The following is a 27,455-nucleotide window of genomic DNA, read 5'->3' as shown; positions in this document are numbered from 1 at the left end:
GATAAACTAAGATCTCTGATTGTTTGTCTGTAAAACATTCTGTGAAAAAAAGAAGTTGAGCTATTAATTTATCCCTAGCTTTGATTCCATACTAATTTCATAAAACTAGAAAGAATAATAAATGTTTGGGATGCTGCTGTGGTGTTAGACATATAGCACATGACCCATACACTTGCCTCTCTATTCAATCCCACTTTTCTGTCTGTATACTAATAATAATTTAACCAGAAATACATGTTTTCTAAGCCAAAACAATTGTTGGGCTACTAAATAAGGTTTGAATGCAACACTATTTCTGAAATTTTGAATTGAAGGCAAAAAATCAAACTAAAAGTCTTCAGCCTCATGCCTCATCCAATCACCTGCTGATACAAAACTAACAGCCTAGGTGCCACACCTCCACTGGGGCTAATCATAAACCACGACTCTGCTTTAAAGCCTCTTCAACCTCGTTTCTTTCTATTTATAATGGAGCTACCCTACGCCATCTCCACCATCATCCTCATTTTAATCTGGGTCCCTTCCTCCTTTAGCCTCCATTCATCCGATACAGTTCCAGTTCAAATTTCTCTCTAAAAAGGGGGCGTTTGCATTGTGTGACTGCTAGTCGTCAGAACAACTTTAGAAACAGAAATCTGATCATTAAAAGATTGTTTATTTCAAAACCAGCTGTGCACAAATAACAGACAGACAATAAATAATAGCGACAGCAAAACCAAAAAAAACATTTGTATGCCTAATAAATTAGGAAAAAAACAAAAAGTGAAAAATTATTGTTCTCTTTTACCACCCATGGAAAGCAACATAAATACACACAGGGATGGCGCTTTGTCCTGGATCATCTCCAGAGGCAGGTTTGACACTTCCGTTATAAAAAAAATTAACATGTAACATATAACACTGGTAGAACATAAAAACATGTTATTTCAAAATACACGTAATGCAGAGACAAATACTAGTACACATCCTTCATTCTCAGCATGTCAAAGCTAAAAAAAAAAAAAAAAAAAAAAGGAGAGATCTTATGCAGCCTGCCGCCATATGTCAGCGCAACATACATCATCGGTATAATAAGCAATCCCCTAAATAATGTTGCAGCTTTTCAACTACAAAAAGCTAAACTAAAGAATACAATAAGCTGAGCTAAGACTTGTTGCCTTAAGCCGAAATGCTATGGATGCACTAGGTATCAGTGCCAGAGCCCAGCAGGTGGGGCTTTATAGGACAAGTCCATGATGCAGGTTAGTGTTTATAAAGCGTGAAGGCATTCCTTTGCGTTATAAGATTACTAAAGATGAAAAGGCAAAAACTGGTTTAATAGTACATCTGAGTTTTCTTGAGAAGAGACTTCTTGTTAAATTAGCATCATAAAAAAATTGTTGCAAGAAAATGTTTGATACTGCTTAGTACTACGCACTAAGCAGTTATTGTTCTACTGAAGGTTGAAGTAACCGAGTGCCATACACTGCTCCAAGAAATGCAATCTGAAAGCGTTTTTTGACCTTGGATTAAAAAAAAAAGAAAAGAAAAAAATCCACAGGCTCCCAAATTATCAAAAGTAATATAAAATGAAACAACAAAAAAGTTAGGTAAACGAGCATTTTCTATTTACAATACATACAAAGTACACAAGTCATGTTGCTCATTTATGAAAGTTATTTACTTCTGGCCCCCATCAGCTTCCTTGGAGCTGATGGTCTGTTCATCTGCCGTTTCCATTAAAATGTGGAAGAAGTCATTTAAAAAGAAAAAGCTTTTCTATGATGACCGAAAAATTAGGTACATGGCTCCCTCTGGTGGAAAGTTTGTGAAATGACATGAAATGAGGGCGGAGGCGCTTCAGAGATTATCCCCCGGCTGGTACTGAGGCTCAGTGGCTGTGAAGTAGTCCTCCAAAAAGGCTTGCAGATACTCAAAGGTGGGCCTCTCCTCTGGGTCCTTCTTCCAGCACTGCACCATGAGCTCGTGCAGGGAGATGGGGCAGTCCTGTGGGCACGGCATGCGGTAACCTCGCTCCACCTGCTCCAGCACCTCGCGGTTGTTCATGCCTGGGGAAAAGAAAACGGTGCAATCCACTCTCACTGACCTCATCCAAAGCTTAAATAGCAACAAGCAGCTCCATAAATCTATGAGTTTGTGATATACTGCTTGATTTAAGTTTAATATTTATGTGTTTTAATAAAGTGAAATAATATATGACGTTAAATATGATTTGACATATGATTTTTTCATTTAATGTTTTTATCTTTATTTTTGAAGACTAAAGCAGATTAGAATATGTGTAACTTAGTGGGGTTCTATGTTACAGAACAGCATCAAATGGTGCAAAGTAGTGATGCGGTAGGAGAAGGATTCATGGTTTAAATATAAAAAACTGAAATCTGAAAAACCTTGCTTGATGCTTGGTCTGAAACACGCTATCCTCCTGTATTTAGCTTAATCCATCCTGTGATTAACCCAAATCAGGATTCTTGTCCAGGCATCCCCACAGCATGAGGCTACCACCACCATGTTCCCCACTAGCTGTTGAGTTCAGCTAAGACCCTAACCTAAACTGAACCTACAGGCAGCTCTAATTGAACGTAAAAGACACACAAAGCTCCACTATCTTTTTTCTGATTCACTCTTACCTGGATAGGGCACCCTACCCTTGGTCACCAGCTCAGTGAGAAGGATGCCGAACGACCAAACGTCTGACTTGATGGTGAATTTACCGTACAGGGCAGCCTCTGGAGCCGTCCACTTAATCGGAAACTTGGCCCCTGAAACGGCAAAGATGTAAGATTTATGCGGAATACTCGTCTCTCCAGCTGCTGCAACATGTTCATTACATCACTTTTGTAGATCCTAAACAAATATTTCAGTATTAAGTAGGTCAGGCTTCATCTGTGGTTTCAAATCATATCAATCCACTGAGAAAATCATGGAACAGTTCTGTTATCCTCCTCCGTCTCGGTTAAACAATCAAACGTTTTGAAGCCGTTGTCCAGTGAGCAGCTGGCCATGTTGACACAGTGGCTAATGGAGCTTGGCAGTTCACTCTGAATAGTTTATGTCCAACCTTTGGATGAAAAACAGCTGAACTAGACGTAGTCTTCTGGCTTCAGTTATGCCCCCTTCCTTTGTATATATTCAGTTGCTTTTCAACCATGTTCCAACCACATCCTTCTGTTTTTTCAAAGACTGCATTAGAACCAATTCTAGATGTTTACCGATCTCATTTTCCATCTACTAAACCACCAACCTTTTCCTTTAACTACAAGGATTTTTAAACATCGTGTGGCGAAAGACAACTGCTGAAGGAAAACTACAAGAAGACATGAAATGTGTGCAAAGATCAGACTTTAAACTTCAACCTCATCAAGTTATGTCCTTTTCTACACTGTAAATGTCTGGTATCTATTTTCAAAGGGCTTCAATTGAGCTTTTGTTATCAGCCACTATTTTACCTGCAAATGACAGAAGTCTGTAACAACTCCTAGTTGCTCCTAAACATATAAACTAAATTAATAAATAAACTTGTAAACAAGATTTTTGATGTGAGTAAAATGCCTTACACAATATGTTTTGCAGAAAAGAATAGTGTTTGTGATTAAGATCTGTTCTTATAAAGTAAATACAGTTAAAAATACAGACTTTGAAACTGTTGTTATGGTTTGGATTCACCAGAAATAAAAATAGCCAATAAGAAAGAGCTTTACCAATCCTGTGCACAGCTTCACTAACCATTATTTCCCAAAGCAATGTTTTTCTTTTACAAAGCTTGCATTTAAAAAAGTATTTTCAAAAGCACAAGGTTGACCTACCTTGTCTTGCTGTGTATTCATTGTCCTCAATGAGCCTGGCAAGTCCAAAATCAGCAATCTTGCACACGAGGCCATCTCCTACGAGGATGTTTGCAGAACGCAGGTCTCTATGGATGTAGTTCATCCTCTCAATGTACGCCATTCCTGCTGCCACCTGGAAAAGGGAGGTTTTCTTTTATTTGTCTCATTAAATGTTTGTTAAGCAATGACTTTCTTTCTAAGTTTCGCACATTAATTAGATAGAAACGCATATTAGCCACAATATTAGAGGTGCTGACTTATAGAAACTGCTAAGCTGGGAAGTATAGGGCTAAATAATTGTTTTCTATTTGATAGTGATTAAAGCAACCTGAGAAAAAAATAAATATTTTTATTTTAGTAGGGGAAAATGCAGTCAAAATTTAATTCAACTAATTTATTTATATAGCGTCAATTCACAACACTTTCCATCTTAAGGCAACAGTCAGATCATACAGTCAAATTGATTCAAAGTTTTCTATCTAAGGAAAACCAATTGATTGCATCGACTCATTGACTCGAACACAATCCCTCACACTAAGCATGCTTGTAGCGACAGTGGAGAGAAAAAAAATCCCTTTTAACAGGAAGAAACCTCCAGCAGAACCAGCCAATTCAGATGTCAAATACCAGAAAGAAGTCATGAATAAAAGCTTTTAGCTAAAGCTAACTTAAAAAAAACACTGTCCCTAGCTAGCCTCTTAGAGATAAAAAGTTCAAACATAAAACTTGATATGAAATAAAATATATATGAAGTGTAAATTAATAAAATACAAATAATAATAACGGAGCAAAACTATGTTAACACCTTAGCTGTGGTTTTAGCTTAAGATTTTATGTTTGACAACCTTATGTTAAAATAAAACGACTATAAAATAAGGGTTTGATGAAATTTTTCCCCCATAGGAAATAAAAGAGGCCTGAAGAAATCATTAGGGATCATTAGCGGTTCACCTGGGCTGCCATGTCAACTAGATTGGGCAGTTTGAGGCCTCGTCCTTCTCCATCTTTCAGGAAATCAAGCAAACTTCCTAATGGACCAAAAAAAAATTAGTTCATCATTTAAAGTTTGATCTGTTACAGAGGTATCTCAGTTATTCCCTGGATGTCTCATTTGTTTATTAGAAGAATAATATGAAACAATAGAGTCGGTTTTACCTTTGCTCATGTACTCTGTAACAATGTAGATGGGTTCTTCAGACACTACAGCGTAGAGCTGCACCAGTTTATCATGGCGGAGCTTCTTCATGATCTGAGCTTCTTCCAGGAAGGATTCAGGCGACATGGTGCCAGGTTTCAGGGTTTTCACAGCCACCTTTGTGGTGCCGTTCCATGTGCCTTATGAAAAAAATTGATGAATAAAAGCATTAAAGCTGCAGTAGGACACAATTCTCTAAAGATGTCTGGACAATTTCATTTTAAAACAGAAGATCGAAGGAAAATAACTTCTAAAAGGTGAATGCTGCAGAATCAGCAAAACACAAGGATGAAAGTAATGCAAAGAGGCTTGCATTATTCTACCCCCTTTAACATTTTTACATTTTGTCTTCATAAAAAAACAAAATTCAATTATTCATGAGCTGCTAAGCCTATGTTATTTTAAAAAAAGGGAAGATTTCAATGATTGTATACACCAACTAAAAATAACTGGGTCATAATAAGGTAAAAAAAATACAAATGTTTACACATTTCCTTTGTATTTGGAGCAAAAAAATAACAACACTCAGACATTTAAAAAAAAGTAATAACTCTTGAAACTGTGTCTTTAGAATATTTATGCAAAAAAAAAAGAAATAAAGTTATTTTTTTAGCTAATGAAAAAAGGAAATCCTTTTTTTATATTGCTCTTGTGAAATTCTAGATTAGATTTTCAATCATCCAGGTCAGGGTAGTGAAATGGAGTATCCCAGTGGTCTGATTGTCAACTATACTTAGATCTTAAATATCCGACTGACACACCACCAAAACATTAAAAGTCAAAGGTTGAAATATCTACAACAATAACAAGAAGTCCATCTGATTTCGATTCAGTTTTGATAGATATTTGTAAAATGCGTCAGCTCAATGTGGAAACTGAATCCGATGCAGACTTTGCATGAAAACAAGTTGAAAAATGTCTAAACGTACATTCTTTGAATCAGGTTCCTGCTGGAAGTTGAACTAGTGCAGCAGTGGTATGTCTTTTCAAATATACGCTCACGTGTTCCATTGACTCCCTGACTGCTGGAGTTCATGCATGAAGCCTCCTGCAGAAGGATTCACAGGATGCTTTCTTTTTATTTAATAGAATATTACAGAAGATGTTTTATGGTTGTTTTGTTTTGCATTTCTGTGGAAATATAGAAGAGCAGCTTATTTTGTGTCTGATCAGCTGATTTGAGGTCATTATTCAATAAAACACCTTCTGCCTTTTTGTATTTCAGAAACTCTACAATGTTTTTGTCTCTTACTTCAGCAATGGTTTATGATTGCCGTTAGTGAAAAAAGAAACCTAATAGGACCCCATTATACGTGTAGCAATCCTAGTTAAGGCAGGAGGATCTTATCTAGAAAAAACAAAAAACCTTAGATTTAAATTTATATATGATATCATCTTTTAGGACTACATTGCATATTTCTAGTAATCAAGTGAACAAAGGTCCAGTGAAATAATCCTTCTGCATGGACAGATAATTTCTTTTGAGTTTGCTTTCCCTCAGATTAAGAGTTTTCACAGACTTGCTGAGGACATTGCAGTCAAGTGTCATTCTCTCTACAACCTTAATAAATTAGATTTAATTTCACCCAATTCAGCCGACATATAGCTGATCACACTTAAGGCCAATCAGTAAACAGCACATGTAGAGCGCTTATCCACAGCAGTTACTCAAAAAGCAGGCGACAGGCTGAAGGAAGCAGTTAAACGGGCTGGGGGGGAAGGATCTGATCAAATTGGAGGAAAAGTTGAAGGAAAAGGTGAATCAAAACTTCCATCAGACCAGCTTCTCTAATGCTGCTAAATAAAACCATGCCATAGCATGATGCTGACACCACCATGTTCCACAGACTTGTCTTTGTTTTTGTTTTTTTTGCCTCTCTTCCGAAGAAGTTCATTCAACAGATTATTTTTTGAATAATATCATGTTAAGTTTGCATTTATTATACCACACCCTTTTTATTTTCTGAACACGGAACAAATCTCCATGATAAGTTCCAAGCTTAGGATTTTATTTTATGATTTAACGTTAAAGTTTAGAAAGAAAAATGAATGACTTCTCAATGCTAACTCTAGAACAACTTCTAAAAGAAAACTGGAAATGCTGTGTTTCATGAAGATTAAAGCAAAATCCTCTCGGGGATCTTGGTCCAGGCAAGATGGGTGCAGCTTTAACCAACAAATTAAAAACAGCTCTCATATAAGGTCCAATCACATACGGCTGTTGTGCAACTTTGCCCACAGCTGTCTGAATAATTATATGTGCCAGAAGATACACACCCATCCAGACCTCTCCAAACTGGCCGTTGCCGAGGCGTTTAATGAGCTGCAGAGATTCCCGCGGGATCTCCCACACGTCTTTGGTTTTGACGGACAGGTCGGTCAGACGAGGCATGCCTTTGTGGCAGGGCACGATCAGTCGACAGCACAGCCCCGCAGCCCTGGCTGGAAGCATCCATGAAATGTGTTAAAAAAAACAAAAAAAAACAACTTTCATATTGGTTACTGCACCCTTAAATAAAGCCGGCTCACCAGAGTAGTGCTGAACTAGCTGTTGGAGGGTCTCAAACTGAGCCCGGGTGGTGATGTAGTAGCCACCATTGTCCAATTTTCGAATCTTATAATGCTTGACGTGATCTCCCTTGATGTCATCCCAGTCCTGGATGGAGAGCGAGTACGCCCCTGGAACAGAGACAAGGCACACCTCAACAAATAGTAAGAAAACAGGGAGCAGAAAACTGATTTTATACGTCTGACTATTCATTTAAATTGCTTTAGGCAAACATTCTCTACTTTCCTAACTACACTTCTTTCAGGTTTTATGTCCATCTTAAAATACAAAACACTATCTTATATAGGGATATATTTCTGAACTGGGCAAGAATGTAATTATGAGGCTGCAAACATTAAAAGTATAGGAAGGAAGGACACAAGGAAAGAAGAGAGGTAGGGCACAAGGAAGGAAAGTTGCTAAAATTTAGGGAGGAAGAAAAGGTGAGACAAGAGAACCAAAAAGGAGGGGAAACTTTTAAACAGATGGACAAAAAAAGATAAAAAACAATGAGGACATAAAGGAATGTTCGGCACAAAGATGGAAGAGCTGGCATAAAAAAAAAGAATTAAGGATCCTAAGAAGCAGGTAAGGGAAGAATGTGAAAAGGAATGGAGGACAGAATGACAAAAGCAGAAAAAGGAAGGAAGGAAGGAAGCAAGGTAGGAGGATGCGGGGAGGGAAGGACTAAGGAAGGAAGGAAGGAAGGAAGTAGGGACTACGGAGGGAGGGAGGGACTAAGGAAGGAAGGAAGGAAGGAAGTAGGGACTAGGGAGGGAGGGAGGGAGGGAGAGACTAAGGAAGGAAGGAAGGAAGGAAGGGATAAATGCAGATGAAAGAAGAGAAGCGGTGAACCAAAGTCATTAAGAGAGGAAGGCTACTTTAAAGAAAGGAAAGAAAAACATGCATCAAACAGGAGGGAGTAGAGAGGACACAGCCTAGGGATGCTGTTTAAGAGGAATTAAGAAAGGAAGGAGGGTCAAAACATTTCGACAATGAAATAAGGGAAACATTTGGAAAGACAGAATCTTTACTATATTGCTATTTTACTTTCCCTATACATATTTGGACCTGAAACCTATTGAAATAAAACTGCAGACTTTTCCAAACTCCACAGATCCCCAGCATGTGGCCTTTGTTTTCACATGTTCCTGTTTTTTGGCACGCACCATTCCCAAAGAGTAAAACCATTCAATATGTCAGCATGTCACTGCTTGGTGATACCTTTGGTTGTTTCGCTCTCACGGATGAGGAAAGTGCCTCTGGCATTGCCACCGGACAGCAGCTGCCTCTCAGCATCCTTTCGGCCTAATTTACCAAAATACCAGCTGGAGGGGAAACAAAAAACAACAGGTCTAATATTTGTTCTGAAGTGGGTGTAACAGCGTGTCACTTTAAACAAAAGACAGAGATGGAAGTTGGAAGAACGGTGTTTAGGACAGGCTGAATACAGCTGTGAATGACAGGATCTGATTTGATGGGAAAAGGTGAACTCACTCCTCTGCCTGGATCGAGTCCACGGGAGCCACATAATTACTGGGAATGTATCCAGTTCCACCTGTAGTAAGGGAACGAGCCTCCCACCAGTCTCCCTCCCTACAAAAGAACCATTAAATAGGGGAAATGAAGCAGGCATGTTCGAATAAACAAAGACTGAACAGCTGAAATCTAAGGAGAGAAACAGCGACTGATATTTAAATAAATCCAATCTGAAAAATTAGCAGGCACTTGTATTCCATCCCACTGGTTGCATCCAGCTGCATTCTTCTGGGACATTTCTCTAGCAGCTCTGCACATCAAGAGACTGAAATCTTTGACCTATTTTCTTTACAAAATAGCTCCAGTTGAGTCAGATGGGACTGTGAGCTTCCATCTTGGCAGAAAATAGCCCATTTATTGGGTTTAGTTTTAGACTTTGACTAGTTCATTTTAATAAATAAGTCTGAAGAATTCTCCAACTCCTGCAGGTTTTTAAACCTTTATTTTTACACATCATCTCTGACATGTTCTCCCATTCCTACAGAAGAAAGCAAACTGCTGCCACCACCGTGCTTCACTGTATAGGCCAGAGGTTGGAAATCTTTGTTGGAAATATTAGAGACTAGGAAAAAGGACTTGTCAAGCTTTACAAATACTTGACTTTGAAAAACGTTATTATATTGCAAAATCATGTGATGACTTTAGTCTCTTTAAGATTTAGTGAAGAAAAAAATTAAAGGTCTTTAATCAGCTAAAGAAAATTAGTAGAAAAAAATCCTTAGACCTTACAAACTCATAGAGAATGGATAAAAAAAACTTTTTATATGCACATAAATTGACATAAATTATAGGGATGTATCACACTGAACAAGAAAAAAAAAGCAATTTAAACAAATAGTGCTTTTATTTGTTTGGTCAAAGTTATCAGGAGCCACAATGATGGGGCCAAATTGGTACACATGACCCTGGAAACTTTACACTTTATAGTTATGAACTACTTTATGTCAAGCTGTCATAAAATCAATAAAGTACCTCTAAGTGCACAGTTAAAACAAACTGAGATCAGTGAGTAAGAATTATTTGGTGATGTTAGTCTAAGATAACGACGAACCGGTTTAAATGTGCCTTTAAACAGCTAGTGTCAGTGTGTACTTTCAAATGTTTTTCTTCAAACTTATCAGTGTGTGGATGAATCTAACTGATGGTATTCATGAGGATAGTCTGCTCCGTCTGTCAGGAGAACACTTTTTCTTTCTTCAGCACTGACAACTGATCTAAGCCTGAAATACAGACACCAACTGCTCTCTGTGCCCAGTGGCATTTTATCCCTGATGCAACATTTAGGTTATGGGGAAAAATAAAAGCCCAGAAAATAAGTAAATCAGAGGAGGAGAAAATGACCACCGCCCTTCCCATGCTGTCATACAGATGTTTTCATACTTACGTGCTGTTGAGGATCTGGAACCTCTCCCCTTTTCTGAAGCTGAGGTCATCCTCAGTCCTGGCTTCATAGTCATACAGAGCCACAAACAGAGTAACTCCTGTGGGAAAACAAGAGTATCCCATATAAAGTTCTTGGAGAATAAAAAAAACAAACCGAGAACTTTTTAGAATCATCATTATCATTAACTTTATTTGTAGAGTGCTTTAAAACAGCTAACAGCTGAAAACGAACTGCTGGACATAGTTGAAAACATAAAACACAATAAAAATGCAGCATAAAGATATAAATTCAGACAATAATAAAAATGTTTACAAAAACTAATATATCAGAAACTGTTCTAATATCAGTCAGGAAAATTTGTATCTGAATATATCTGCTTGCATCTAAAATTACCCGTATTAACAAGCCGAAGGAAGGACTCTGCTTCTTATTTGTTCTGGTAACACTTTGGAAGGATTGGGAGACTTTTTAGGTACTGCTCAGAATATTCCTGGTTCACCTCTCTCGCTTGCTTCCAAGTTTGCAGTCTGCCGCTATTTTCTCGACATAAAATAAGGATTGCTAAACTCTGGTTTGGCAAACCCGGGGAACTCTCACATGATTCGTTGGGGAACCAGGAAGTAAACACAAGCTTTACACTGGATCGTGAGTTCTAAACATTACATCTAGGTTTGAAAAGAGGAAAACTTTACTAAGACATTGTTGATGGAGATAACATATTGTTTATAGGGAAACTTATTTCTACCCCAGGTGACCTATGAGAACAACTTCAATTGATTTTACAGTGAATGTCTTTATTATAGGAAGGAAGGAAGGAAGGAAGGAAGGAAGGAAGGAAGGAAGGAAGGAAGGAAGGAAGGAAGGAAGGAAGGAAGGAAGGAAGGAAGGAAGGAAGGAAGGAAGGAAGGAAGGAAGGGAGGAACAGGGAGCAGAAAACTGATTTAATACGTCTGACTATTCGTTTAAATTTCTTTAGGCAAACATTCTCTACTTCTTAACTACATTTCCTTCAGTTTTTATGTCCATCTTAAAATACTAAACACTATTCTCTGAATTTAAGGGGGATCTATTTCTGAACTGGGCAAGAGTGTAATTAGGAGGCTGCAAAAACTAAAAGTAAAGTAAGGAAGGACACATGGAAAGGAGAGAGGTAGGAAACAAGGAAGGAAAGCTGCTCAAATGTAAGGAGGAAGGAAGGTGAGACAAGAGAACCAAAAAGGAGGGGAAACTTTTAAACAGATGGACAAAAAAAGATAAAGGCAATGAGGACATAAAGGAATGTTCGGCACAAAGATGGAAGAGCTGGCATAAAAAAAAGAATTAAGGATCCTAAGAAGCAGGTAAGGGAAGAATGTGAATAGGTAGGATACAAGGATGGAGGAGACAATGACAAAAGCAGGAAGGAAGGAAGGAAGGAAGGAAGGAATGAAGGAAGGAAGGAAGGAAGGAAGGAAGGAAGGAAGGAAGGAAGGAAGGAAGGAAGGAAGGAAGGAAGGAAGGAAGGAAGGAAGGAAGGAAGGAAGGAAGGAAGGAAGGAAGGAAAAAATGTGGAAAGAAGTATGAAAGGCAAGATGTACACAAGAAATATAAAAAGAAAGACACATAAAACTATTAATAGGGATAAATACAATTGAGAAAGTGCACAAGAGACATTAATACGTAAAGAAACATAGAGGGATGGATAAAGGAAGTGGCTCAAAAATCATGCAGAGCCAAAACAAAACCCCCTTTGCAGGAAAACAAGCATATGCTGATTGGAGTCAGTAGAGGCCGACATGTTGGAGTCTGTTAAGCATATACAAAAATGGAACATTTCATGGATTTTTGCGGGGTGGGGGGTGGGGTCTCAAATTAATATGTTCATGTTTTTTTTTTTTTTTTACATCTGGCCTAAAAAAAAACTTTTAAACCAACTAAACTGCAAACAGGCAACATGTTCTTTGAATATTCTAGCGTGCATCGTCTCTCCAAAAGCATGAGGCTATTTTTCAGCTCACTGCCCTGTTTTATGGAATGCTACTTCAATGTCATGGTGTTGAATCATAGTAAACAGACTCTATCACAGTAACCAACTTGTTCTGCCAGCACGCTGTTATGGCAGCATTGTAAGTAAAGGAATCTAATATTTTTTCTTTTTGTCATACGATGAAATTTGCACAGGAAGTCCCAGGAACTAAATGCCAAAAAACTGCCTTATATTAGAAAGGAATCTAAATCCTATTAAAACTGGAAAGCCTGCCCTCTATCTCCTCTTGGTTTCTTTAGCAGCTGGATTCTTACTTGTTGTATCAACATGAAACTATTTGGTTTCCTGACAGAAAAGTTCTGTTAAAAACCCTAGAAATGTCTTATTCATGGAGGCTAACATGCTGACTCAACATATTTGTTAGGATAATTTGGGAAAAAGGGAGGTTCAGAACGGTTAATATGAAACACTGTACATGAATGCATCCTATGTATCTTTAAGCTCTTAAGCAGAAGCATTTCCCCAAAACCAAGAGGGGTTTAGACTCTTCTGGTCCTTCTGCTCCTCAGATGTGCCTCACAGAGCACCAGCTATAAATTAGGTCACTCTGTTTTCCATTAACCAGTGGGCTGGGGTCGCATGTCTTTCACGGAGAGCTTCCTTTAAAGCAGCGTGGCAATACCACAGCATAAAAATCTAATAATCCAAACTAGGATGAGCTTTAATAATAAAAAAAAAAATCTGATGTGCTTATCACTATTAATGTTTTTCAATTTAAATTGTACTGTTCTGACACTGCCTTATGTTGAAAGTTTGTAGCTCGGTTTCATGATATCATCACAAACAAACAAGTTTAATTATGGATCAATCTTTTTCAATCAATCTTCTTATTTTTTGTATAGAAATACACTTGCTGATCATTTAGTTTTTTACAGGTAGATGAAGGACCTGAGGATAGAGCCATGTTAAAAACGACATCAAACTAGTGCAGCTAGATTTAAAGGTTTCAGTGAAAATCAATTGTTGACTCTCTCCACTGATTCTCAGCTGGATTTAGATCTGGGGCATTTTAAAAGTTAATAATGCTTTGACCTAAATCTTTCCATTGTAGCTCTGGCTGCTTGTTTGCTTGGAGGTTAACTTCCACCCGTGTTTGAAGCCTTTTGCTACTTTTGTTTTGAAGAAAATGATTCCCACATTGTGATGCTGCCACAAAAACTTTTCAAAGTGGGAACGGGACGAGATGTGCTAGTTGTTCCTCCACTGTGCTTTTCTGGCCTTATTCTTACCAGAATAAGGCTGAAATGATTAAGAATGAATAAATTAAAATAATTGTCAACTAATTCGGTAATCATTTTGATTCGATTATCTAAAATATTGATATAGAGACTCTAAAATGTTTCGTTTGCTGAAAGAATAAACTACATTCTGCAGTAATTAGGAAAAAACTCTTAATAAGAACATTTTCCAAGTTGGATTTAAAATCTGGATTATATATATGTCATTACATGTTTATGTATGTATTTTTTTATAACAAGCAATACATTTTTATCTACTAAATTCAAACCTTTTTTTTTACTTGGGAATGTTTACTTCATAAAAGTGTTTCTTTTTCGATTCATTTAAACTGAATTTTCCTTTTTGGGATTAATATATATTTTTCATTGAATGGAGTTTATCGAATAATTGAAAAATAACTAGAGATAACTAAAAGATTCGAGAACTCTAGTTCTAGATCGGAGCACCTTTTTGTTTGCTTTGTCTGCAACAATGCTTGTGGCAAACTTTAAATGAGACTTCTTAAAGCTCTTCAACAAAAACTCTCTTCAAGCAACTCCAGTGTTAGGAGTGTGCTACTTCTCGTCGTTGTTATACTGAATATTCCAGGTAACCAGATTGCAGTCTGTGACTGCCAGATGAGAAACTGCAAGTGTTAATGAAGTGCAAATATTTTTCTATATCCAATTGCAACTGAAGGAAAAGTTCTAGTCCCAGTGTTGCTGAAGTTAAATTTGCTGGGGCATAAGCCTCACCTGTCCCTCCACGCGACCGAAGCGTTCCAGATTGCGAGGACGTGTGCACGCCTCCGAACACAGTCACCCCCTGAGTGGCGGCGGTGTGGAAGTTGTTGTAGTTGGGAATGGTGGTGACGCCAAAGCTTGGGTAGTGTTGCGGCGTTGGGTCGGAGCCATAGCGGTACCCAGAGCTGTGTGTGAGGCTGGTCTCGCGGTCATCTGTGAGTTTCGCTGCTTCTTTATCCTTACATTGGACACAGCCCATCCTCTATCGTCTGTGAGCGACAGAGAGAGAGAGATGGATGGATGGTTGGAGAGAGAGAGAGAGAGAGAATGAGGATGTAGGTGAAAATAACAGCTCCAATGCTCTTGGGGAAATTATGATTAAATTTTCCATTATTTCAGATTTTTCCTCTTGAGAAAAAGCTTCAGAAGGATCTTACAGTGAGGCTGAAATTAAACACGACACTAACTCTAATTTAACAGGAGAACAGGATGTGACCGTACTGTACGTCCATGCTTCAAAATATCCACCTCAACTTGCAACACTTAACGTTTGATTAACGGTTTACTTCTCCAACGAGTCACATGATCTCACAAATGCAAAGGATTTACGCCCACACCACCACGTTTACAAGACGGCAAGCAGCTAATTTCTCCTTACTTTAAAAGGAGCTCCACACACGCATGCATCTATGGGTCCAAAACAGTGAGGAAAAAAAAAACGTACACACACACACAGCGGCCAACCGCTTCCTGGCACTGCTCTTTATCCCTAAGCAAGGAAGATTTGGCCTCACTAAACCAGCTTCTCTAATGAGTGGGGCGATCTCCTTAGATGAAGTCCTTCCATTTTTATAGACCCAGTTACCCTAATCAACATCTACGTTCAAGGTGTCCCTGGAAGAGGGGCTTGAAGCTGGTGAAACATGGCTGGCCGCAGGGTTGTCTTTCATCAGAACGAGCAGCCCACCGACTTCAGACGCAGCTAATTGGAAACATACATGTTTGCAATGTCAGTGGATATGGAGAGGTGGTATTAGTGAGATAGAAACCTGCCACAGCTCTCTGCATCAAAGGAAACCATAGGCTGTTGGCTCATGGGGGCATGATTCATGAGTGCTGGGTGTAAAAGGAACAATGATGTAAAAACAAGATCAAACTCTATGCTTAAAAGGAGTGAAAGCCTTAGCCAACACAAACATTTCTAAAAACAAATTGACTCAGATATTAATGTAGTTTATATTTTTTATCAATAAATAAGCAGCATAAAGAACGAAGTGCAATGGATAGGATCTCCCATATCAGATCCAGTGCATCTCTAGCAATAACACCAGTTATAATTTCTTCTCTTATATTTGTCATAAACATATTGCAACTACTTTGCAATGGCTGAAGCTTATTTGCTGTGAAAATCTTTATGATTTCTGTGCATCATTATATTTGGCAATGCACCCGAAATACAATCGACTAAATAAAAGGAGTAAAAATCTTGCAAAATCCTTCACCCTCCCAGAAGTATATAAAAGTTCTACATTTTGCAGGTATTTGTTTTTGATAAACCAACACAAAATAATGCATAACTGTACAGTGGGGGAAAGGCTTCTTTTTCAAAACCCTTTCTCAAATATATATTTCCTGCATTAGCAGGTTTTCACTGTGGCTCTACGACCCCTAAAACCTGGGTTTACCTACCTTATGGGTGGCATGCATTCAGCAGAAAAAGAAAAATCCTCATCATACTTTTACCATGAAATAACCAAGAGAATGCATCAAAATCTCCCTTTTACAGGTGCTGGTCATAAAATTAGAATATCATGAAAAAGTAGATTGATTTCAGTAATTCCATTTAAAAAATGAAACTTGTATATTATATTCATACATTACATACAAACTCATATATTTCAGATGTTTATTTTGTTTAATTTTGATGATTACAAATGACAACAAATGAAAATCTCAAATTCATCATTGTAGGAGCAGATTATGAATTTCTGTATTCCAAATGGTTTGGGTCACATGATCTGTCAGCTGTCTATATAGGTATGATCCGGTGTTGATGAGGACAGGTGTGTTCCACCCGAAAGGGGGAAACAGTTTTTGACCGCAACGCAACGCAACGCAACGCAACGCAAAATACTACCGATACAGAAGTGAAAGCTATGTGGATCGCAGAAACAATGTATACGGTGTTATTGTCAACATTGCCGAGTCATGCAAATAAATGGATTACCTGCACTAACATCAAGGACGGCTCTCATTTCAATTAAGCGGCTAAGTAATCGGCGTGTCAACTTTACCCTGGTGTACCACCTCAGGGGCTTAAAGCTTTGGCTTAGCCTCTATATAAAAGTCAAAAACTGTTTATGAAAAGAACTGATCGTGGAGAAGGAACTTTGGATGGCGTTTGTCTACGACGAGGGACGCAGATGGAGCCTGTGTGTTGGGAACGGAGCGTCAGCTGATTGGCATCAGCTCATCTGCAGCCTGGGGTGACGTCGGACAGGATCGGCGTTCAGGAGGACACTTGGGATTTCCTCGTTGCTGGATTTGAAATGCACGCATCAAATAGGTATGTGTAGCACTACAATTAGTAAGATGGCCATCTGAATCTAAATCTAAACGTGTGCACACATAATGGCATAAATCCAATGCATTGGTTGCTGAAGTGGAGGAACTTTGTATCAATTAACTGGTTGCAATCTATTGACTGACGAACTTTTATTATGGAGGATTGCATAGCGGACGTGGATTTACCAGCAGGTGCTAGTGCGCCATCTACTGCTGACAAACAGGACTTTCTGACCAGCAGTTGTGACACACAAATGGGCAAACGAGTGGTTAAACTTTCTGCTAAAGCAATTGCCAATCGGTTAGATCGGTTGCAAGCTGATAGAAAGGCTAATCTAAATAAAGCTAGCAATTTAAAGGAAAAGATACAAGAGTTGATGCAAAATGGTTTGGTATCAGAAGTTCGAACGTTTCTTGATGGTTACATTGACTTGTGTGTTGAAATAAGATGCATACATGATTAATTAATGAATTTATTGCCGGTCAAGGAGATAGGTGAGGAGGAGGAAGCAATGGAGGTTAGTGAGGAGGGAATCAAGTCCAGAGTCTGAAGAGAAGGAGGAAGGAGAAGAGGGGTTAAATATAATGGGCAAGTGAAAGGAAAAAAGGCTGCAGTGACATCAAAGGGCAACGCCTTAAAGCCCAAGGATCTGTTGGAAGCTGAGTTGGCCATTGTACGCTATTGTCAGCAGCAGAGGTTCGAAAATGAAATTTCCTGCTTGCTGTCCAAGACTGGAACAGTAAGCAAACAGAGTTCCATCTATAAACTGGACCCTATGTTGGATAATGGGCTGTTGAGAGTTGGAGGAAGGTTAAGTAAAGGAGCAATGCCCATGGAAGAAAAACACCCTCTTATTCTCTCTAAAGATCAGCATATCTCCAGGCTCATTCTTAAACATATTCATCAGTTGTTGGGACACAGTGGACGAAACCATACTCTGTCAACTCTTAGGAGGAAATATTGGATCACCAATGCAAATGCAGCAGTGAGAAAAATCATATCTGAATGCCGCAATTGCAGACGTTTTAATGGGAGAGCTTTGGAGCAGAGGATGGCGGATCTTCCAAAAGAGAGACTTGTTCCAGATTTGCCTCCATTTACAAATGTTGGAGTGGATTATTTTGGACCTGTTGAAATCAAGCAAGGCAGAAAACAATGCAAACGATATGGTGTGATATTCACCTGTATGACGAGCAGAGCAATACACTTGGAAGTAGCAAACTCCCTGCATGCCTGCATTAATGCAATACGTCGTTTTATCAGCAGAAGGGGTCAAGCTGTTCACATCAGGTCGGACAATGGGACAAATTTTGTTGGAGCCGAACGGGAGTTGAGGCAAGCTCTCGCTTCATTGGATCATAAACGGATTCAAGATGCTCTTACGCCATCTGGAGTTGAATGGAGTTTCAATCCACCAGCAGGATCCCATCATGGTGGAGTCTGGGAACGTATGATACGCCTTGTTAGGCGCATCCTCAACTCCGTTTTAAGACAGCAACGATTGGATGACGATGGACTTCATACTGTTATGTGTGAAATAGAGGCCATATTGAATGATCGTCCAATAACAAGGCTATCAGATGAGCCAAATGACTTGGAACCTCTCACACCAAATCATCTACTGCTACTAAAAGGAAAACCTGCCTTACCACCTGGGCTGTTTGAACCGTCAGATATGTATGTGAAGCGCCGTTGGAGACAAGTTCAATACATCTCAGATTTATTTTGGAAACGCTGGATCAAGGAGTATTTGCCCCTATTGCAAGAAAGACAGAAGTGGAATCAACAGAAGCAAAATTTGAAATCTGGAGATGTCGTCGTCATCATGGATTCATCTGCCCCACGTGGCTCCTGGCCTCTTGCTAAAGTAATATCGGTTTTTTCTGATAAAAAAGGCGTGGTGCGATCTGTAAAACTGCAGACAAAGAACAATATCATTGAAAGACCTATTACCAAACTTTGTTTGATACAGGGGGTGTAAATCAACAGTTATGTATTCATTTGCTCCTATTGTTATTGCATATAATTGTTACGTCTGCCTGCCATAACAATTAGGGGCCAGTGTGTAGGAGCAGATTATGAATTTCTGTATTCCAAATGGTTTGGGTCACATGATCTGTCAGCTGTCTATATAGGTATGATCCGGTGTTGATGAGGACAGGTGTGTTCCACCCGAAAGGGGGAAACAGTTTTTGACCGCAACGCAACGCAACGCAACGCAACGCAAAATACTACCGATACAGAAGTGAAAGCTATGTGGATCGCAGAAACAATGTATACGGTGTTATTGTCAACATTGCCGAGTCATGCAAATAAATGGATTACCTGCACTAACATCAAGGACGGCTCTCATTTCAATTAAGCGGCTAAGTAATCGGCGTGTCAACTTTACCCTGGTGTACCACCTCAGGGGCTTAAAGCTTTGGCTTAGCCTCTATAATCATATCAGAAAATTAGAATATTGTGAAAAGATTCAAAATTGATGGCCCCTGGTGCCACACTCTAATCAGCTAATTAACTCAAACCACCTGCAAAAGCCTTTAAATGGTCTTTCAGTCTAGTTCTATAGGCTACACAATCATGGGGAAGACTGCTGACTTGACAGTTGTCCAAAAGACGACCATCGACACCTTGCACAAGGAGGGCAAGACACAAAAGGTCATCGCTAAAGAGGCTGGCTGTTCACAGAGCTCAGTGTCCAAGCACATTAATAGAGAGGCGAAGGGAAGGAAAAGATGTGGTCGAAAAAAGTGTACAAGCAAGAGAGATAACCGCACCCTGGAGAGGATTGTGAAACAAAACCCATTCAAAAATGTGGGGGAGATTCACAAAGAGTGGACTGCAGCTGGAGTGAGTGCTTCAAGAACCACCAGACACAGACGTATGAAAGACATGGGTTTCTGCTGTCGCATTCCTTGTGTCAAGCCACTCTTGAACCACAGACAGCGTCAGAAGCGTCTTGCCTGGGCTAAAGAGAAACAGGACTGGACTGCTGGTGAGTGGTCCAAAGTCATGTTCTCTGATGAAAGTAAATTTTGCATTTCCTTTGGAAATCAAGGTCCCAGAGTCTGGAGGAAAAGAAGAGAGGCACTTCATCCACGTTGCTTGAAGTCCAGTGTAAAGTTTCCACAGTCAGTGATGGTTTGGGGTGCCATGTCATCTGCTGGTGTTGGTCCATTGTGTTTTCTGAGGTCCAGGGTCAACGCAGCCACATACCAGGAAGTTTTAGAGCACTTCATGCTTCCTGCAGCTGACCAACTTTTTGGAGATGCAGATTTCATTTTCCAACAGGACTTGGCACCTGCACACAGTGCCAAAGCTACCAGTACCTGGTTGAAGGACCATGGTATCCCTGTTCTTAATTGGCCAGCAAACTCTCCTGACCTTAACCCCATAGAAAATCTATGGGGTATTGTGAAGAAGAAGATGCAATACACCAGACCCAACAATTCAGAAGAGCTAAAAGCCACTATTAGAGCAACCTGGGCTATCATAACACCTGAGCAGTGCCACAGACTGATCGACTCCATGCCACGCCGCATTGCTGCAGTAATACAGGCCAAAGGAGGCCCAACTAAATACTGAGTGCTGTACATGCTCATACTTTTCATGTTCATACTTTTCAGTTGGCCAACATTTCTATAAATCCTTTGTTTTTATTGGTCTTCAGTAATATTCTAATTTTCTGATATGATGAATTTGAGATTTTCATTTGTTGTCATTTGTAATCATCAAAATTAAACAAAATAAACATCTGAAATATATGAGTTTGTATGTAATGTATGAATATAATATACAAGTTTCACTTTTTAAATGGAATTACTGAAATCAATCTACTTTTTCATGATATTCTAATTTTATGACCAGCACCTGTAGATGTTAGTCAGTGGGGCGGGTCGATGGCTGAATAAAAATGCAGAGCACATTTCTTAGACTTTGATCTGTTTAATCAAAAAAGATCTTCTAGTAAACCAGAAACCACATTAGGTTGGTCCCTAAAATAAAATCCCAATATAATATATCAAAGGTTGTGACTTTAATATGACAAATAGTGTAATAGTTCAGATGGTGAGAATACTTTTGAAATGTGCTGTATTTAAGGAGAAGATGGAGGTTGCAGCAGGATTGTTGGATCTTGGTTGAAATGTTTTTTCCCCCCCTCTTAACTTGTGAGGTGATACACTGAAGTGAAGAGTAATATCTCTAGAACATTTACTTTACTCTGCTCCGTTGCTTTCTAAATCTGCCGCCTCTCTGTCTGTCAACAGGCAGCAGTAAAAGCAAACTATAACTCGGGGCAAATCAGGCGACTAGTACAAATCGTTGCTTACTCTACCTGCAGAAAAAGAACAGCAATAGTAGGACTGGAAGCATCATGAGATTCTTTCTTTTTTCACTTCCTCTAAGCAGGTTAATGTTTGCTCCACTCTGCTTTTCAAACCAAGAGACTAAGAATCAGCAACAGACAGAAAGAGATCAACAGGATTCACGACTGCCCATAAAGCCTCATAAACTACCCAAAAGCACGCATTACAGCATGATCCTGAATCAGAGCTGAGACCATGGCAGGAATGCAAGAAGGAAAAGTGAAGATTTTGCTCTAATCCTCCAGATATCAGATAATCTTCTTTGACATTTATATTCACATCTTCGATATTCTGGCGTTTACAGAATCCCTCACACACACAACCACCCCCAAGACATGTATTAGATACTGCAAGCACATAATCAATACATATTTTAAATCCGGTATATTTTCTGTGTGTAGCTTATAAAACTATGATGTTCATCAGCCCAACAAAAGCAGCACTGTCTGTTTCAGATGAATGTTTTGCAGCTGCTCTGCATAAGTATGAAATATTAAGCGTACTGACAGGAGGAAAATGGTTGGAGTAAGTAATCAATATCTAAGAGACTAGAATATTGCTCTGGATATGGATAGGTCCACACCATTTATCTGTATATTGCAGAAAACTGGCAAGAAGAATCCGAATATTCCTATTTGCAATTTGCTTCAAGACATATTGAGGGACACAACAAACATGGGCAAATGTGGCCAGATGAGACTGAAAATGAACTTTCAGGTCTAAAACCTTCTGGCTGGTAGAAAACCAACACTGCACACGATTGTATTACCAGCAAACCCATGGAGAAACACAGTAGTAGCATCATCATGCTGCGTTGAGGCGTTTGAACTGTAGTGATAGGCCAAAATTAATCAGCTAAATACTAGGAGATAACATAGTAAATTGCAAAGTATGACAGCGCTTTTGCCTACTTCTATAGTTGTCTCAATTCCCAAGATATTCCTTTCCCTCTTTCCAACATAAGACTCCTTTAATAAGTTAATCAACATTCAACCAAATCAATTCAAAAAGGTTTTATTAACCCTTAAGTGAAATCAAATGTTGTAGTAACTCATAGTTTTTTTTCAGAAAGTTGTTGAAGGTATTAATAGCATCAGTAGATTCGTACCTATTTATTGACATAATGATAAAGACGTCAGATCTGTGTGATGCGGCTGCGCTCCGGTAATAGGCTGAGTGGGAGAACATATTTTATTGTGACAGGAGTTATCATCACATTTAGACTGCTTAGTGTGATGTGTTCAAGTCTGGTCCAATAAAGTTGAACAGTGTGTGCCAAGCATTAGAAGCTACCAAATAACTGAGACCGGAGCAGATATTATCAGCCAAAAGAAATGGTTTAGATTAATTGTTTGTGTTTGAATTAGCTACTATTCATAAAAACAAAAAACAAAACATGTTGTTTTTACTTGATCATTTTGCTATATTTTTGTTGGTCTCACATAATGTGACAGAATGCAATAAAGGTTAAAGTTGTTTAGCTCTTTTTCAAGGGACTGAACCTGTGACACATTTAGCCCTCAAATAAAGCACATGAAGGCCTCCCAGCCTTAGGACTTCACATCCGTCTCAGACAGAACAATTCTTTTGCCATTTTTAGACCCAAGTGAACAGCTTGCCTCAAGGAGGCCCACAGCATGCTAAGGAGAAGGGTTAAGGTTAGAGTAGAAAGACGATGCTGAGCTAGAAGAGTTTGACTTTGAAAAGGGTCGTCTGAGACTTCAAGTATGAACCACAAATAAACTGGCAGAAGTTAAAAACCTGAAGAAGCAATGAAGAAAAAAAGTATTGTGTTCAGAAAATGGTTGTGGCACACTGAAAAGACAGAAAGGGTGTTAGGGTAGGGTAAATTACCGGAAACTAAACCACAGATGCATGCTAATACTAATCCTATATACCGGTATAATGCAAAACACACTGATGGGGGAATACATTCAAAAACTGCTAAGGTTAATTTAAGGAATTAACCTCTGACATATTGCAATTATAAAATGGAAGCGATATGTTTTAGAGCTCTATTATTAAGGAATAAAAGCAGTTCCACCCCCCTTCCTTTTTCACCCCTTAAACCCTCATTCCTGCTTCCTTCAACTTTCATTCCTAATTCCTTCCTCCAGCATCTCTATCCTGTTCCCTGGATTCTCTCTACCAACTCCATCCCGTATCTTCTTCGTTTAACCTATTTGTTCTACTCTGCCCTATAGGTAGCATTGTGAAGGTCCTTATCAAGCTTGGGGAATGGATGTGCTTTGACAGAACTGCCACTTTTAGTCTGGATCTCTCCAGCCTGCAGCTGCAAGCCCCAGATGATCCCATTAAAATTCATCCATCCTCTTCTTCCAAGACATCCAGCATTGTTTTGGCATGCTCCTTGCTAGTTAAATATATATACTTTTTTTTGATAAAGCTTTTTTTTTTTCATCTTTGTTTTTTACATTTTTAAAAAATTTCACCTGACTTTATAGAAAAAAAGCTTATTATTAATTATTAATGTCATCTAATCTTTTCTTTTTTAGAAAAAGTATGGTTTCCAAAAAAATTATTATTTTACGATAGTATTTCAAGCAATTCTTTATACTGTCTAAAGGTATGAACGGTATTGTTAATCAATCCAACAGAAAGAGGGAAAGGCCTTATTTTTTTTAAAGTAAATATTCACTGTATTTAGTTTTTTTGTAAATTGTAACACATAAATACAAATTCAAAGCATTCAAATACTTTTTTTCCTATTATTGAACATTTTTTTTATTTAATGATAAAGACCAACATCTGCCTTCATAAAGCAGTCATACAGAGATCCAAAAATCAAAGTTAAAATGCTGGCTTTGAGCCTTTGAAACTCAACCAACAGACAGAGAAACTCTTCTCAGCTGCTCCTTCCTCTGTCCTGGAATGTCTTTATCATTTAAAAACACTTAACTAATGACTCTTCATGCATATGATCACTTTGCAATTCAAACAGCACCTTTAAAAGACAGGCCTGTTTGTTGCCTCTTTCAGACTATTGATATTTAAGAGTCAAGGTTGAACTTACCACCCTCCTCCCACTGATAACGCACACGCATTGACCTTATCCAAGACCAAAATTCAATGTTTTGTTCTACCAACAAAGACAAGTGCAAGAAGAGTATCACTTGAAGCTGTGTGCCATTCGAACGAAATGTGACAAGCGATGCTCTGTGCGCTGGACTTGCAGCGACGCAAACAGTCTTCTCCTTATGGCTGCCATTCTCTGGATAGTTACAACATTTGCTTGTGTCAGACAACCAAGTTCATTCAGTGTATCAACAGCAGGACAATGGCCACATTTCACTTGGCCACAAGATTATGAGCACAATGAAACGCAGTGTTAAAGCTTTCAAAGCTTTCTTCCCGTCCTGAATGAACAGAGTAAAACCCACAGCTGAGCTTCATACAGTAGGTTGTTTAAGCCAGGCTGCGTTTAAGAGTCACAACGTTCACAGTTGAGTGTTTTGAGTCATGCTGTTAAGTAACTGAGACCAGTGTAAACGTCCGTTCAATCAGCTGGATTTTGGACAATTTACGGCATCGCCTCGGAAAATTATTTATCAAAGACACCCGGAGATACGAGCATATTTGCCAAAATTTAGGAACAGTAAATTGGTATTTTCTAATCTTGTTCCAGTGGACAGGAAATTTTGAAAATGCATTCGCTAAACACAACACAAAGCAAAAGAGGGGACACAGAGTTAGGAGTTGATGCAGTGGATCCAGATATAGAATCAGCGAAAAACTCTTTTCAAAAGTTAATTTAAACATATGTCTAAATTCTTTCGATCTGTTCATTAAGAGTTGCTTTTAACTTCAGATGGTTTGGGAGCAACAACAACAGCAAGAACACATGTCAGGCAAGAGCCAAAATCCCACCATAAATGTCTTCCTTCTGGTGTTTACAGCACACAAATGTGGACCTTAGAAAAATGTATAAGAATAACATAAAAGTGAAGAGTTAAAAAACTGTGCGCCTGAAGAATAAATGGACATTGTTACAGTGATGGATTGAAAATAGCAACAACATAAGAGATGTGTAAAATGATAGAAACTGTGCAAAATCAGCATGATTGTAACAACTTATTGAGGTTGTTGGGAACAGTGTGGTGGTTATAGAGTCTTACAGCTGCTGGGAGGAAGGATCTGTGATAACGCTCACTGGTGTATTTAGAGTGCAGTGTTATCCAAACAAAAAGCAATGAAGCAGGTCTCTTTCAGTTTCCTGAATGGAACTATTGAATGAGTTCACGATCAGAAATATTTCCAAACAGCCATTGTTCTGCTGTTCTTGGCAACAACGAAAGCATATGAGCCTTCTTTGAGCCAGCTGACCAACAGTGTGCAGCAATAGGTAGGTATGGAGTATTGGTATATAACAAATACATCTTTCTTTCTTCACAATAGGGCTGTTCCTTTTGTAAATATTTTATTGTTTTGTATTTAATCAAACAATAAAGAGGTTCTTATAGCATTAGGATCTACAAAGAACAGAGACATATGTTGCTAAAAAAAACTTTAAAATATCAGTTAGCTTGGCCACTATCAATATAAATAAGAAAATTCCCCAGTTTTTTTTTATTTGGAAGCATCATTATGTTGGATCTGAGTTCATTTTTAAATCCAAGATCCAAAATTATAGGCAAATAACAAGATTTCAGCTTTATTATCTAAAGAAATCTTTCAATACAATTAGTTACATCATGAGTCTAGAGGTACAAAGATTAAGTGATTTCTTTCTTCTTTTTTTTTTATAATTCATTCTCATAGAGATATAAACTGGGAAATTCAACCGTTAATTGATCAATATATTGAACCAAGAATCAACATACAAATTGGAAAGAAATAAAAGCAGAAAACCCCAAACCATGGGGAGAGGCAATTAACAAATATGACAATTATATACAAAAAAATATGCAAATCCATCTTGTCATATTATTTAAGAAAGAAAGACCGTTAATGCTGTTAAAAACCAGCATAATGCTGTAAAGTTTGTGAAATTTGGTCTCTTGCACTTTGATATGATTCGGATCAAAGCAAAGATCAGTCATTCCTTCTTGGAGGCTCTTATTGCAGAAGTTAGTTGACCCTTACATTTATTAGTTGTAGCTTCCCACTTGTACCACAATTTCATGATCACTCTTCAAAACTAGTGGTAATCTGTGTGAAAACATGGCAGTCCTCTATTTACTCATTTATAAACATTTGAATTGTTAGTTACCAGTAATTCACCACCCATCTTCAATCTAGATAGACAATTGTGCAAAAATCCACAGACAGCATGTACCATCCCTATTTTAGGGTGATCAAAGGAGATTTGTCAATCAAAACACTTGCTGCATCCTAAGTTATTTCAAAAAGGGCAGCAAACACATCATCCCATATGTGTTTGCCTCCAAGATGGATGGGTGGGCCTCCAGACACAACAGATAACCCGATTAAATCAGCTTTAATTGGATATTGAACAGCACTGCAATGCAATTAACTCAATGATTCAAAGACTGATCAATAGAAGCTGTCTGTGGGTCGTGGTGACTGTTGTGCTGGCGGCCTCAGCAGTCAGCTCTGCTCTGCAACCCATCCGTCTCTGCTGCAGATGCAACACAAGAACCCCCTTCATCCGCAAAACATCACCAGCTTCCCCTCATTTATCCTCACTTATACCGCTTAAAGTGGTAAATAAAGCAGTTCTGCACACAGTCTGATCATATGACCGCAGCGCTTTAAAAGGTGTTATTTATCTCCCCTCTTCTCAAACGAGATGGACTCAGCCCATAGAGGACGAGGCGGCTGCACCGGTTGGTGCAAAAGTAAGATTAAAACAAAAGCGACTTTACCGCAGAAAATCAGATCAATCCATCGGAGTCTGCAGCAGAGGTTTACTGGAGGAATTCCTTGATGTTTTTTACTCCTTCGTCTGTTTTTTTTTTTTGTTTTTTTTCACACAGAAGGAGAGCAGAGGAGGGAGACTCGTCCCTGCCGGAGAGCCTGTCGCCGCCGTGTGTCCGGATGATGACGATGGAGAAAGGACGC

General features: G+C 38.7%; 1 protein-coding gene across 1 annotated transcript; it reads right to left on the bottom strand.

The window, feature by feature from the left end:
• Positions 1 to 634: 634 nt before the first annotated feature.
• On the bottom strand, positions 635 to 27,417 carry fyna (FYN proto-oncogene, Src family tyrosine kinase a). Its single transcript, XM_038273142.1, has 12 exons — positions 27,260 to 27,417; positions 14,493 to 14,749; positions 10,494 to 10,590; positions 9,068 to 9,166; positions 8,795 to 8,898; positions 7,552 to 7,701; positions 7,300 to 7,464; positions 4,983 to 5,162; positions 4,779 to 4,855; positions 3,807 to 3,960; positions 2,631 to 2,762; positions 635 to 2,048 (listed from the first exon to the last, which is right to left on the bottom strand). Exons 2-12 carry the CDS (start codon positions 14,737 to 14,739, stop codon positions 1,840 to 1,842), a joined length of 1,614 nt encoding a protein of 537 aa, XP_038129070.1. The 5' UTR covers positions 14,740 to 14,749; positions 27,260 to 27,417; the 3' UTR covers positions 635 to 1,839.
• Between the last annotated feature and the right edge of the window lie 38 nt (positions 27,418 to 27,455).

Source organism: Cyprinodon tularosa, unplaced genomic scaffold, assembly GCF_016077235.1.
Source record: "Cyprinodon tularosa strain WSP-4 unplaced genomic scaffold, ASM1607723v1 ctg120, whole genome shotgun sequence".
NCBI classification, from domain to species: Eukaryota; Metazoa; Chordata; class Actinopteri; order Cyprinodontiformes; family Cyprinodontidae; genus Cyprinodon; species Cyprinodon tularosa.
This window is presented reverse-complemented; position numbering and strand designations above follow the sequence as displayed.

Excerpts from the sequence above, each read along its gene's own strand:
- fyna (XM_038273142.1), bottom strand. The coding sequence starts at position 14,739 with ATGGGCTGTGTCCAATGTAAGGATAAAGAAGCAGCGAAACTCACAGAT. Across the intron at positions 7,465-7,551 it reads GCTAGTTCAGCACTACTCTG|CCAGGGCTGCGGGGCTGTGC; the intron begins GTGAGCCGGCTT and ends GGATGCTTCCAG. Across the intron at positions 2,763-3,806 it reads TGAATACACAGCAAGACAAG|GGGCCAAGTTTCCGATTAAG; the intron begins GTAGGTCAACCT and ends TTGCCGTTTCAG.